The sequence below is a fragment of the Elephantulus edwardii genome, unplaced genomic scaffold, assembly GCF_000299155.1.
Source record: "Elephantulus edwardii isolate Elephantulus edwardi_28Jun2011 unplaced genomic scaffold, EleEdw1.0 scaffold00094, whole genome shotgun sequence".
In the NCBI taxonomy this organism is placed as follows: domain Eukaryota; kingdom Metazoa; phylum Chordata; class Mammalia; order Macroscelidea; family Macroscelididae; genus Elephantulus; species Elephantulus edwardii.
The window spans coordinates 8,601,201-8,615,487 of NW_006399844.1; the positions used below are offsets into that span (position 1 = coordinate 8,601,201).

At 35.6% G+C, this 14,287-nt stretch overlaps 1 protein-coding gene across 2 annotated transcripts in view; it reads left to right on the forward strand.

Annotated features, from left to right (window-relative positions):
• The window catches only part of TAOK1 (TAO kinase 1), a 121,881-nt gene that overhangs the window by 37,315 nt on the left and 70,279 nt on the right, over positions 1–14,287 (forward strand). For both annotated transcript variants that reach the window (XM_006890977.1, XM_006890978.1), the window contains exons 2-5: positions 3,227–3,298; positions 4,528–4,629; positions 11,446–11,491; positions 11,863–11,959. In XM_006890977.1, the coding sequence (XP_006891039.1) occupies positions 3,227–3,298; positions 4,528–4,629; positions 11,446–11,491; positions 11,863–11,959 (317 nt within the window). The remainder of the gene's footprint in view (positions 1–3,226; positions 3,299–4,527; positions 4,630–11,445; positions 11,492–11,862; positions 11,960–14,287) is intronic.

The following is a 14,287-nucleotide window of genomic DNA, read 5'->3' on the forward strand; positions in this document are numbered from 1 at the left end:
AACTAAAGCTGTGTACAATCTCAATCTCTTCACCATCCATCCTGATGCTGCCAATTGGTCCAGTGGTGAGAATCTTTGTCTTCTTGACATTGAGCTTCAATCCATATTGTAGGCTGCAGTCCTTGACCCTCTGCAGCAGGTGCTTCAGGTCCTCCTCAGTTTCAGCAAGCAGGGTTTTGTCATCTGCATAACGCAGATTGTTGATAAGTCGTCCACCAATCTTGACCCCACATTTCTCCTCATAGAGAATCCCAGAGGTATGCGGTTCAAATCCACCAGATGCTCTGCTGGAGAAGGAGGCGGCAATCTCCTCCTGTACCAGGCAGATCTGATTTGATGGTACACGTAAAATAATAAAACTTAAAAAAAAAAAAAGAAAAGAAAGAAACACTAACTTGAATCCGGCATAACCTACTCTTTAAAGTGACAACATTATCTTTTAGGATTTTGGAGAGATCCCTGACAGCAGACTTTCCCAGTGTTGTATATCATTTGATCTTTTGCCCGCTGGTACTAAGGGTGTTGACTGTGGATCCAAGCAAGATCAAATCATTGACAATTTCAGTTTTTTTCTCCTGTCTAACATGGTGTTTGTTGCTTATTGATCCAGTAGTGAGAGTTTTTGTTTTCTTGATTTTTGAGGTGCAATCCATATTGAAGGCTGCAGTCCGTGATCCTCCACAGCAAGCACTTCAAGTTCTCTCAGCAAGCAAAGTTGTGTCAGCTGCATAACACAGATTGTTGATGAGTCTTCTTCCAATCCTGATGCCACGCTTTTCTTCATAAAGCTAGTTTCTCAAATGATTTGTTCAGAATACAGATTGAATAGGTATTGAGAGAGGATACTGACTCTCACTTTTCTTGATTTTAAACCATGTGTTCCCTTGCTCTGTTCAGTCAACAGGTCTTGTTCTGGGTATAGATTTGTATAAGCATAATTAGGTGTTCTGGTGCAGGAGAGGAAGACCCTAGATGAGATGGATTGATACAGTAACTGGGGTAATGGGGAGTAGTGTGTCAGAGTCAGTGAGACTTGCTCTGGATAGGGCAGGCTTCAGAGCTTTTGTACATAGGGTCACTATGACTTGGAGGGGCAACTTTACGACACATTACAACAACAGAATTCCCATTCTTAAAGTTAGCCATAGTTTGTTATGATCCACACAGTTAAATGTCTTTACATAGTTGATAAAACACAAATAGACATTCTTCTGATGGTTCTCTGCTTTTAACAAGGAACCATCTGACATCACTAGTGATATCTCTGATGCTGCAGCCTCATCTCAACCCAGCTTGAACTTTTGGTAGTTCTCTGTCATTGTACTGTTCTAGATGTTTTTTAATAATCTTAACAATATTTTGCTTTGTGTATTGTTTCTGATATTGTTCAATAATTTCCACATTCTGTTGAATCACCTTTTTTGGAAATGGGAACAAATGTTGATCACTTTCAGTCAGTTTGCCAAATAGCTGTCTTCCAATTTTCTTAGCATAGACTGATGAGCATGTCCAAGGCTACATCTGTTAATTAAAACCTGTCAATTGGTATCCCATCAATTCTTAGGTTGTTATTTTTTCCAGTGTCTTTAATACAGCTTGAACTTCTTCCTTCATCACAATTGGCTCTTGATCATGTACTGTTTCCTGAAATATTTCATTATCAACGAATTCTTTTTTGTAAAGTGACTCTATGCATCGCTTCCACCTTCTGTTGATGCTTCCTGGATCATTAAAGATTTTTCCTATAGCATCTCTTAGTATTGCAGTTTGAGGCTTGAATTTGTTTTTCAGTTTGAGAAATAGTTATCTCCTTTCTTTTGTTCTCCAACTCCAACTCTTTGCACATTTCATTGTAATACTTTGCTTTGTCTTCTCAGACTACCCTTTGAAACTTTCTGGTCATCTCTTTTACTTTCAGATCTATTTCTTTCATCTTCTTGACACTCTAGTGCAATTTTCACAATCTTTTCTGACGTCCATGTTAGTCTTTTCTTCTTTCTCTTTATGAGAAACTCTTCATGAATGATATCTTTATTGTGATTCCTTAATTCATCTCATCTTTGATCCTCAATTCCTCAGGCTGATTCTTGAGATGATTTTTAAATTAGGTAGGATATAGATTTGACAGTTGTATTTTGGCTGTTGTGGTCTTAATTTTAGGATCAATTAAGGCACTTGTCCTTAATTTTAAATGTCCTGGTCAACTTAACTCATAGTTGTCAAGTCAGAACTGACTTGTAGCAGATCTTTAGAATCAGTAAATAGTATCAGAGAAGATTGACCATCTTTCTCCCTCAGAGCAGCTGGTAGTTTGAACCACCCAACTCTTGTGCTTGTCCTAATGGGTGCAACAAAATTAATAAGCCTTAAAAAGAAGATGTTGAATGAGATAAGTCAGTCACAAATGGACAAATACTATTTCACTTGTAAGAAATAGCTACAATCGACAAATGCTTACAAATGTAAGATTAGTAAATGTCAGGGGTGTGTCGGGGAGGGTTGTTAAGAGGCACTAAATTTATGCTTAGGATGATGGGAAAAGTTTGAAACAAATGATGACTATATAGCATGATTGATGTCATTGTATTGTCTATATGAAGAATATTAATAGCAAATATTTTCTTACATATGTAACATTAGCTGTTTCCTTTACCAATCTTTTTTTTCCTTTGCCAGTCTTGATAGTGATAATTTATGCTTTTTCTATCTTGATGAGTTGAACTAGCATTTTACCGATTTTTTTATTTAATTTTACTGATGGATAACTTTTGCTTTGACATTTTTCTGTATTTTTGCCTATTTTTAACTTTATTAATTTTTGGTTTTTTCTTAATCCATTTTTCTTCTTTGTTCATGCTTGTCTATCACTGATTTTTGGACTTGGCTTCTTTACTGCAAGCATTTGAAGCTATAAACTTCCCTCTAAGGAAGTAGAGGTTTAGATTAATTCTATAAATTTTAATATGTATGTTTTCATTTTCAGGTAGTTTAAAAAATATTTTTTGCTAAATAAATAAATAGGAGTAAACCTGTTTAACTTTTCTTTTAAATATATTGATTCATAAAAAAACCCACTGATTCATGAGTAATTTTAGAAATTATATTAAAATGTTTTGTAAAACCAGTATTAGTATCCATTTTTACATGGTAATTTACAAATGGTTTTATTCTCAAGAGAAATAATTGTCCATCTTTGATCTATTTTTCCAATTATTCTTTTTTTCAGGCACGAGATATACGTACCAATGAAGTGGTGGCCATCAAGAAAATGTCTTATAGTGGAAAGCAGTCTACTGAGGTAGGTTAAGTATATACATTTTTATTGGCATGTTAATAAAAAAGACATTTAATTTAATGAGGGAGAGATAATTTTTTAAAGATATATAACATACATAAACATTACAAAGCTATATTTTTTAAAAATTTCTTTCACAAAGAAAATCTCGCGGTTTAACTAGAGTTACAGTCCTAAACAGAGCATCACAGATATCCCAAAAGGCTTCCATCATGTGCCCCTTCTTTTTATCTTTTTTATAATATAATATTTATTGTTTTTTCTGTTGTTGAATATTTTCTTCTCCCTTCTCCCCTAACCCACCCTGTAATGCACCTCTTGTTCTAGACCATTGTCATATGTATAATGCCTAATCATATATTCCTTCCAGATAGTTCTTGCCCTCATCTGTTCTAGTGCAGTGTTCATTATCTATCCACTATTTTCCCATTCCTCAACACACCCTATTTCTGTCCTGTTTTATAACAGTAGTGTTATGCAGTGTTTGTCGTTTTGTGACTGAGATATTTCATTCAACATAATGTCATCCCAACACCCTCATTTTGTGGAATGTTTTACGAGTTCATTGGTTTTCAGTGCTGTGTAATATTCCATTGTGTGAATGTATCATGTTTTTTCTAACCATTCATTTTTTGATGGGCACTTGAGTTGCTTCCATCTTTTTTGCTGTTGTGAATGAAACAGCAGTAACCGTGTGTGTACATCTTTTTTGAGTCAAGGTTGTGCTTTTGTTAGAGTGTATTCCCCTAGTGTAACTGCTGGGACAAAGGGTATTTCTATTTCCAACTTCTTTTTTTCCCCCCCAACTTTTTGAGAAAGCACCAGACTGCTTTTCATAGTGGTTAAACCATTTTACATTCCCACCAACACTGAATAAGAGTTCCAGTCTCCTTATGAGCTTGCCAGCTTTTGTTGTTTGCTACTTTGTTGAACTTTGCTATAGTTGCTGGGCTTTTGGGATTTTTTTTTTATAACTCTAGCTTATTATATTACTCTATATTTATCATAAAGGAATTATCCTACTTTAATAATTTTGTAGATTATTTGAGTAGTAAACTAGTTGAATGTACTTTTTTTAACTTTCATATTTTTACCTCTGATACCAAAAATGATAAATCATAGTTGTATTTTCCCATTAGCCCTCCTTAAGGCAGTAATTGCCTTTTCTTTACTTTCTATATACAAACAACTGTGCATAAATTTTCTCCTTTTTCCTCCCTCCCTCCTCTCAGAAATGGCAGGATATTATTAAGGAAGTCAAGTTTTTACAAAGAATAAAACATCCTAACAGTATAGAATACAAAGGCTGCTATTTACGTGAGCACACAGCATGGGTAGGTATATGTTTTCTCCCTATCATAACTTGAATTGGTTTTGGTTTGAAATGAATTAACAGTACCTCAAAACTATTGTGTTAATGAATGACATGCAAAAAGCACCTTTAAAAAGAAAAATAATACCTTGTAGAACTGGGTGTAATGCTATAAATTATATTTGTGAGTAAGGTGTGTTGAGATAGTTCTGACTCATAGTAACTTTATGTTCAACAGAAAGAAGCACTGTACCATATTTGTGCCATCCTCACAGTCTTTGAGGGTTTTATCCCTTGTAGCCTCTCTGCCAGTCTATCTCATTGAAGCTCTTCCTCTTTCTTCACTGACCCTCCACTTTACTTTGCATGGTATCCTTTTCCAGGGACAATCCCCCCTGATAATATGTGCAAAGAATATGTGCAAAATCTTTGCCTTCCTTTCTTCCAAGGAGCATTCCAGCTAGTATTTCTTCTAAGACGTTTTTCTGGCAGCCCATTCAAAGGCATCAATTCATTATGACTTTTTCTTTTTCATTGTCCAACTTTTGCATGTAGATGATGAGGTGATTGTGAATACCATGGCTTAGGTCAAATACACCTTATTTCAATAGTAACATCTTTGTTTTTAATACTTTGATGGGATATTTCACAACAAGTTTGCCCAATTTAAGGTTTGGATTCTTGACTCCCACTTCCATTGCTTATTGGTCCATTTGTAAAGATTCTTGTTTTGTTTATGCTGAATCCTAATTCATACTGTAGTCTTTGATTTTCATCAGTTGTTTCAAGTCCTCTTCACTTTCAGTGATCAAAGTAATCTCATCTGCATACTGGAAGTTTACAAGCAGTTGCAGCAGTATATCAGTAACAAACTGCCAGTAAGTCGTATCTGACTCAGAAGTGGATATGGAATGGACATCATTGCCGATGTCGGATGGACCATGGCTGAAAGCAGAGAATGCCATTCTTTATCTATGGTTTAGTGACAGTGCAAAGTACTGTAGTGAATTTTAGTTAACATTTTGAAAAATAGGAATTGCTGAACACTTAATTGTGCTCATGTGAAACCTGTACAACATAGAACTAAAGGTAGTCATTCAAACATATTAAGTTGGTAAGTATTGTTTAAAATCAGGAAAGATAAATATCAAAGTTGTGTGTCTTTTTTGTGTACTCAGTCTGTGTACTGAGCAAATAATCTTAGAAACTATAGGAAGAAAGAAAAAGATGGTATTAAGATTAGAGGACAGTTCATTAAAAACCTGCAATATATAGATCACACAACCTTGCATTCGTGAAAGTAAAGGAAATGAAGCACTTAGGATGAAGATTAAAAACTGCAACCTTCAGTATGTATTACAGTTGTACAAATAATTACTCATTTAAGAGAACTGCAAAATTCCTTTTAAACACAAAGGACTCTTTGTGGAATAATTTATAAAGCCCATAGCTAATTGTCATTTTAGTACACTAAATTTAAATTTAGATTTTGAATGTATTTATGGTCTTTGGATAATCTCCAGCAGGATTTTGCTTGTGTGTGAAATTATTTGGTAATTTTCACACTTGGTTGAGTCCCCTTTTTTGGAATGGGAAAAAAGTATGTATCTAGTTAGTTGGCCAGGTGGTTGTCGTCCAGATTTCTTGGTACAGCTTGGTGAGCATATTCAGGGTAGCATAACCTTGCTCACAGAAACTGAGGAGAATCTGAAGTACTTGCTGCAGAAGGCCAAGGACTGCAGCCTTCAGTATGGATTGAAGCTCAACATCCAGAAGAAAAAGATTCTCACCACTGAGCCAATTGGCAGCACCTTGATAGATGGAGAAGAAATGGAGCTTGTTAACAATTTCCGCTTGCTCAGGTCCACAGTCCACACTCTTGGCACCAGCAATCAAGAAATCAAAACATGAATTGCTCTGGGGAAAGCGGCTGTCAGAGTCTTCTCCAACGTGTTAAAGAGCAGTGATGTCAGTCAGGAGACAAAGGTGCGCCTGATTCAGGGCATGGTCTTCACAATTACTTGCTATACTGGACAGTGACCAAAGATGACAGAAGAAGAACTGATACCTTTGAGTTGTGCTGGAGAAGAGCATTGAACATACCATGGACTGCCAAGAGAACAAACAGATTTATCTTTTGAAGTGTGAAACCAGGCTGCTCCTTGGAGACAAAGATTATAAAGCTCCATTTCACATACTTTGGGCACTTGGCCAGGAGGGACCAGTTCCTGGAAAAGAACATCATGCTTGGAAGGGTGGAAGGGTAGTGCAGGAGAGGAAGACTTCAGATAAGATGGATTGACAGAGGAACTGGGGTAAGGGTAGGTATGTTGGAGACAGTAAGACTGATTCAGGATAGAGCAGAAATCAGAGCTGTTGTAAACAGGGACTGTGAGTCACAGGAAACTCGATGGCACATAATAGAAACAAAAACAATATTGAGTACATTTTTATCCAATTTAAATTTTGGAGGGACTCCAAAACCTGAGACTATAGTTAAACAAGCAGCCATGATACTGGATATGTTACCTCTCTGTCTTTCAAATTTTTCTGACTATCTCACAGTGACAACTTCTCCACATGAACTTGCCCCTTATAAAGATCTACTTCATCCCTTTTCAGAAGAAGACAAGAGTAAACACAAGAGAAAGTGCCTGGTACAAGGGCCCTAATTCTTACTTCAAGGATGTGAATGCCCAGGATGCTATCAAATCACCATATCTTTAGCCACATACATCTGATAGTTTTGTGTGTGGACTGCCCTACTCTTCTTTCCCAGCCTACAGGAGGAAAGCAAGACTTCTAAAATCATCTCAATAAGCACATTTTGGATTTAAAAAAAAAATTATTATTCTGTAAAGAAGGAATAATAAGAGAACCTAGTTCATAAGAGAGAGCTCTGGTGGCTTAGTGGTACGAGTTGTGTTGCCAATCCAAAGGTACAAGGTTCAAATCTACCAATTATTCCACAGAAGACAGATGTATAGTCTCCTCCCATGTAATTGAAAGCATCTAAAAACCAGCTAGAGAGTCAATTAGGTGTTGGTTCTGACTTGACAACAAACAATAGTTGATAAGATTGTCAAGGTCATTGATGGTTCTTTGGTTGACTTGTAATATGGGGTACCCAGATTATGTCTCTGGCTCATGCATCTCCTGCACAACCCCACTGCATGCTTGCAGGTTCCTATGATGCCAATCAAGTTTCTACAGAACTTGTAGACTAAGATAGATAAGGGGGTAAAAAGCCTACCAATCTGCATCTGAAGATCAGCCAGTGAAAACCCTGTCATTCACAATGCCAGTCAGCTGTTGGTCATGGAGGCAACAGAGCTGTGGCAGCATTTTCTCCTGTTGGGCCACAATAAATTGAGATTCAGCTTGATGGTATTTAACATAAAATTGTTTATATAATAACCCTATGCAGTAGAATATACTCTGTATTTTATTTTTTAAAATGAATATACATTTTTTTTATTTGAAAGTTTACAAATCATACTGGATTTTCATTCAGTCATAAGCATTTTGCTTTATAATATTAATTACAATTGATTAGTATAACTATTAAAATCTAATCAAATTCTTATTGTATACTGCCTTTCCCTTCACCTAGTTTACCTACTTATTTAACTGTTTACCTTCCTTTTAACCCTCATTTACTCTCCAAAATTGTCTATAAACTTTTCTTTAGCTTTTTTTTATATTAGTGGTCTTATCCCATAATTGTCATTTTGTGACTGACTATATTACTGAGCATAATTTGTTCTAAATTCATCTGTGTCATGTAGTATTTCATGAATTCTTGGTCATTTATGAGAGATGCATAGTACTCCACTATGTGAATGTACCATAGTTTCTTAAACCATTCATATGTTGATGGACACTTGGGGTTGTTTGTAGCTTTTCACTATTGTAAATTATGCTGCTATAAACATGGATACGTATATGTCAGTTCATGTGGGAGTTCTTATTTCTTTGATGTGTACCTCGTAGTAGGATTGCTATGGTGCTCTGGTGGCCAAGTGGTAAGGAGCTGCACTGCAATCCTGAAATCACATGGTTTGAAACCACCAGCAGGTACTCTGCAGGAGATTGAAGAACAATATTCTCCTGTGCAGTTAACTGCCTCTGAAAACCTGCTGGAGTGTCAGCTATGGGTCTATTCTGACTTGACAGCACAAAACAATAATACTAAGTTTGCTAGATCAAATGATATTTCAATTCCATGGCCTTTCTAAGGATTTGCTTAACTGCTTTCTATAGTGGTTACATCATTTTGCATCCCTACCAGCATTTGTTATTTGCTATCTTATTGAACACTGCCATTTTCATTAAGATGAGATGGTATCTCATTGTTGCTTTGATTTGCATCTCTCTTAAAATTTGGAAATGTGTGCATCAGGATGGTATCCTTTCTCCACACCTATTCATTCTGTATGCCAAGCAGGTTGGAGGAAGACTCATCAACAGTCTGCATTATGCAAATGACATAACCTTGCTTTCTGAAAGTAGAGGATTTGAAATACTTGCTGCAGAAGATCAGACTGCAGTTTTCAATATGGATTACATCTCAACATCAATAAAACGAAAATCCTTACCACTGAGCCATATAGGCAACCTTGTGGTAAATTGAGAAAAGATTGAACTTGTCAGTGATTTCTTTTTACTTGTACCCACAATCAACACCCATGGTAGCAGCAGTCATGAAATCAAGCAACATGCTACATTGGGAAAATCTACTCTGAAGGACCTTTCAAAATGATAAAGAGTAACGATGCCTGTTTGAATTCTAAGATGTACCTGATCCAAGCCATAGTCTTTTCTGTTGCTTTCGATGCAATAGAAAGTTGATTAAGAGTGAGTGACAGAAGAATTGATGCATTTGAGCTGTGATGATGGAAAATAGTACTGAGAATCCCAGGCACTGCCAAAAGAACATAAAAGTTTATCTTGAAGGATGTACAACCAATATGTTCCTTATAGGCAAGGATGCTGCAACTTTGTCTCACTTACTTTGGGCCGGACAGGACAGTCCTTTGAAAAGGACATTGTACTTGGAAAGATAAAAAGACCCTGAACAATGTTGTTGGTTTTTTCCCTTGTTGTGTACTGCTGTCGAATCAGATTCAACTGGCACAGAAGGAGATTGCCCCTTCTCCAGCAGAGCATTTGGTGGATTTGAACCATACACCTTCAGGATTGCAGCATAGCTTCTTGCCGCTAGGTCACCAGAGCGTCCTTTGAACAACGTATTTTGACACAGTGACTATCACATTGGGCTCATTCATATCAGAGGTGGTGAGGATGGCACAGGAAAGGATAAGGTTTAGATCTTTTGTTGATAGGGTCATTGTGAGTTATTGTCAACTCAGTTGTGCCTAACAACAAAACCTAAGTTTCTTGAGAACCTTTTCATGTGTTTGTTTGCCATCTGACTATTTTCTTTGCTTAAGTGTCTTGTCTTGTCCTTTGCTTATCTTATAATTGGGTTATTATTTTCCTCTTGAAGTACTGGAGTTTTCTATGAATTTAAGAAACAAGTCCCTTGTCAGATATGTCATTGTAAATGCATCAGAAATATTTTTATTTACATTAGGATTTACATTTTAGGAGGTCCCACCCACCTAAAATCTTCTATTTCAATCTTGAAAAATCAATTGATTTTACATTTTCACTTATATTTAGTAGTCTGTTTATGCCAGTGATTAAGACTCCTAAGTTTACTCCAATTTTCCCTTTGGTTGTTTTTAAGTTTTAGGTTTTACCCCTAGGTCCTTGATTCATCTTGAATAAGTTTTTTAATATGTTGTGAAGTATGGGTGGGTCTTGTGTTTTTTGTTTTCCATTTTCTACAAATTAATAGGCAGTTTTCTCAGTACTATTTAAGCTAAATAGCTCTTTTCTTCATGTAATGGATTTAATTTCTTTGTCAAAGATCACTTGTGCATTGGTAGATGGATTTGTTTCTGGGTTTGCAGAGTACTCAATATCACATGGACTGCGTAAAGAACAAACAAATATGTCTTGGACAAAGTGCAACCGGTGTGCTCCTTAGAGGCAAGAATCATAAAACCTCATCTCACATACTTTGGCATGTTGTTAGGAAGAAAAGGCCATCGTTCCAATACTTTAGACAAGGTAGAGGATCAGTGAAAGAGAGAAAAACCCTCATGAAGGTGGATTGACAGTGACTGTAACATTGGGCTCAAGTATATCAGCAATGATTAGGATGGCACTGAATAGAGCAAGGTTCAGATCTGTATCTTATCAATGTACCAGTATCAAGCTATTTTTACTGTAGCTGTGTAGTGGGTTTGAGATCAAGAAGTGTGAAGTTTCTTTGCTTTTCTTCTTCAGTATCACTTATTCAAGATCTCTTTTTCTCTCCATATGAAATTGGTGATTACCTTTTTCAATATTTTTGAAAAATGATGCGTTCTGAATTGAGATACACTCTGTATTTATAAGAGATAATTTAAACTTTAACCTGTGTTTTGTACATATTATTCTAGAATACAGTATTCTGCTTCCTTGTAATTTTCAATGTTGTTATGACAGAATAACTGTAACAAAATAAGCATTTCTAATTTTAACAATTATATGCATTTTTATGAAGTGACTTAACATTAAAAGATTAATGTACAACTGGCTTAATTTTTACATACATTTAACAAATTGATAAATGAATAAATATTTCTTTTTCAAGGTGAATAATAACTTGTACTTATGTTACTTTAAACTGTCCTCCAAATATCCCAGGTACACTTATTTTATCTCAAATGAAATGTTTGAAATTATGTGTTAATGTTTTTATTTTTATTTTTTTTCCCCATTACAGCTTGTAATGGAATATTGTTTAGGATCAGCTTCAGATTTACTTGAAGGTAAGTTTCCTTGGATTATTAAAAAATTATAAGGATAAATAAAAGAATTCCGTTAAAGATTTCTTAGACTATGCAATATATAAACTTTAAAAAAAAAGAGAGAACTAGTCTTTTCCAAATGCTCAGAATAGTATGTACAGTCCTCACTAGATATAGCATTGTTGTTAGCCAAGAATAAAATTGTGAAATATACTAACAGCTGGGCACAACTGTATGCTATTTAAAGACTTTTATAGACTTATATTACTAACTTGGAAAGCAAATCCCTTCTTGTTAAATGTTAGTGTCCTAAAATTACCCCATCTACTGAATAGGAATATTATTTTAAATAGCGATATTCTATATAATGCAAATATATTCTTTATTTTAAGTTCACAAGAAGCCATTGCAAGAAGTAGAAATAGCAGCAATTACACATGGTGCTCTCCAGGGATTAGCCTACTTACATTCTCATACCATGATTCATAGGTAAGTACTTTGAAAATTATCATATAGACAAATTACTAACTCTGTAATATATTAACTGAATTTTTTTAGTATATTATAGCCAAATAGAAGCTAGATAGATTAGATCTAGACTAAACCTAGAGGTGTTTTTGGTTCTTTTAATAGCTGGTAACTGCTGCTACATTTGTTCCAATCATATCATGACATGGACAAATAAAAGCTACATGCGACTATGTTTTAATCCTTGCTAGTAAGATACTAACTTTGATGATACTAGCATTTACTTGTTAAAGCATTTTTCTCATTGGTATGAATTTTGCCCTGTTTACTGTGTTTTGTTTTAATTCTTGAATATTTACAAAGCTAACTGGTTTTCCATTCAACCATTTATACACATTTTGCTTTTTTGACATTGATTATAATTTCCAACAGTATGATTGTACTCTTTCCACTTCTTCCTAGTGATTCTCATTACCTTCCACTAATCTCTCTATCCTACACCTTCCTGTCTTCTCTGCTATTTGAACCCTATATGCTTGGTTATTCTAAGAAGTGGGTAACTCTGTGGTGTTTTCATTCCATTTCAGACGTATATATTTTTGAGAATAAAGTGCCGGGGGTGAGTTTTGTTTTAGGTACACAATGTGACTGAGGACCATAGTCTTTGGACATTTGAAGTTCTCTTTTGGACCAGTAAGCCTGGCTATTTTTACGTTTTTGAGCTTTGTTTCACATTTGCCCCCCATTCTCTCCATGTTCTTCTACTGTGATCCCATTTAGAGCAGTCAGCTGTAGCAACCAGCCACCATTTAGTTCTTGTTGTCTCAGTCTTGGAAGTTGAAGTTCTTCTGGCCCATTAAATCTTTTGGACTAATTGTTTATATACATCTTTGTTTCTCTTCCTTATTTTTTTTCCTGGAAGGGAAAAGCAGTTGCTCCTTAGATGGCTGCCTACAATCTTTTAAGACCCCTGTCACTACTCATCAACATAGGATTATTACTATTTTTATTGAAAATAGCATTTTTTAAAGTATTATTATTATATAGGTCACTCAGACAATACCTATTAAATGATTTGATGGGGTCATTGTGAGTATAATTTTTTTCCATATGAGGAATGTGAGATCTAAGAGAAAGCCATGTAACTTGTAAATAAATTTGTAGCAGAGTTGTAATTAGAGCCTAAGATTTTCTGCAAAGTATCTCTCCATTTTTAAAACTAAACAGAAAGGAATAGATCCATTTACTATTATTTCTTCTTTTATTATTAATTTTAATGAAAATTTACAGAGACTTAGGGTTTCCAGTCATTCATTGTTGCACTTTTCTCCCTGCTCACCCCTCCCCCTATTTACTCTTCTTGAGAAGTAAAACTATTTCATTGCTATGCAATCCCTCCCCCCAACTCCACTCCACTGTACACTCTTCATTCTGGACCCTTGTCATGACATTAATACCCAATCATATATCCCTTTTAAATAGTTCTCTCCCTCATCTGTTTCAGTGCAGCATACATCATTCCTCCCCTCCTTCTCTGCCTTCCCTCAACTCTGATGTCAGTCCTGTTTTATAACAGTGGCTGTATGCAATATTTGTCCTTTTGTGACTAAAATATTTCACTCAGCATAATGTCTTCCAGGGTCACCCATTTTGCATAATATTTCATGAGTTCCTTGGTTTTTTTTTCTTCTTTTTTCTTCTTTTATTGGGAAAAACATACTGGGGGTACAAGGAGGTGAGGGTTGGGGAGAGTTCCTTGTTTTTCAGTGCTGCATAGTATTCCTTTGTGTGAATATACCAAAGCTTCTCTATCCATCATTTACTATTATTTCTAAATGCCTCTATGATACTATTGTTCACTTTAAGTACCTGTCAGTTGTTTGGTGCAGTTATTTGTAAAACTGCCAGGACAGTGCATCAACAGAGAATTTGTAGAGATTCACATTGGGTTTAGAAGGGGCCATACACCAAGGAAATCATAGCTAATGTCAGATAGATCTTGGCTCCAAGTACAGAGTACCGGAAGGACATCTACTTGAGTATTATCAACTATATAAAGACATTTGACTGTATGGATCATAACAAATTGTGGCTTATATTGAGAAAAACTGGAATCCCATATGCTTGATTGTGCTCATGTGAAAACTAGACGTAAATCAACAAACTGTTTGAACAGAGCAAGAGCACACTGCATGGCTTATATAAGAAAGGTGTGACAACTATGAGATATCATCTCACCCCAGTCAGAATAGCAAAATTTAACAGAACAGCAAGCAACAAATGCTGTTGAGGTTGTGGAGAAACTGGAACCCTTATTCACTGTTGGTGGGAATGTAAAATGGTGCAACC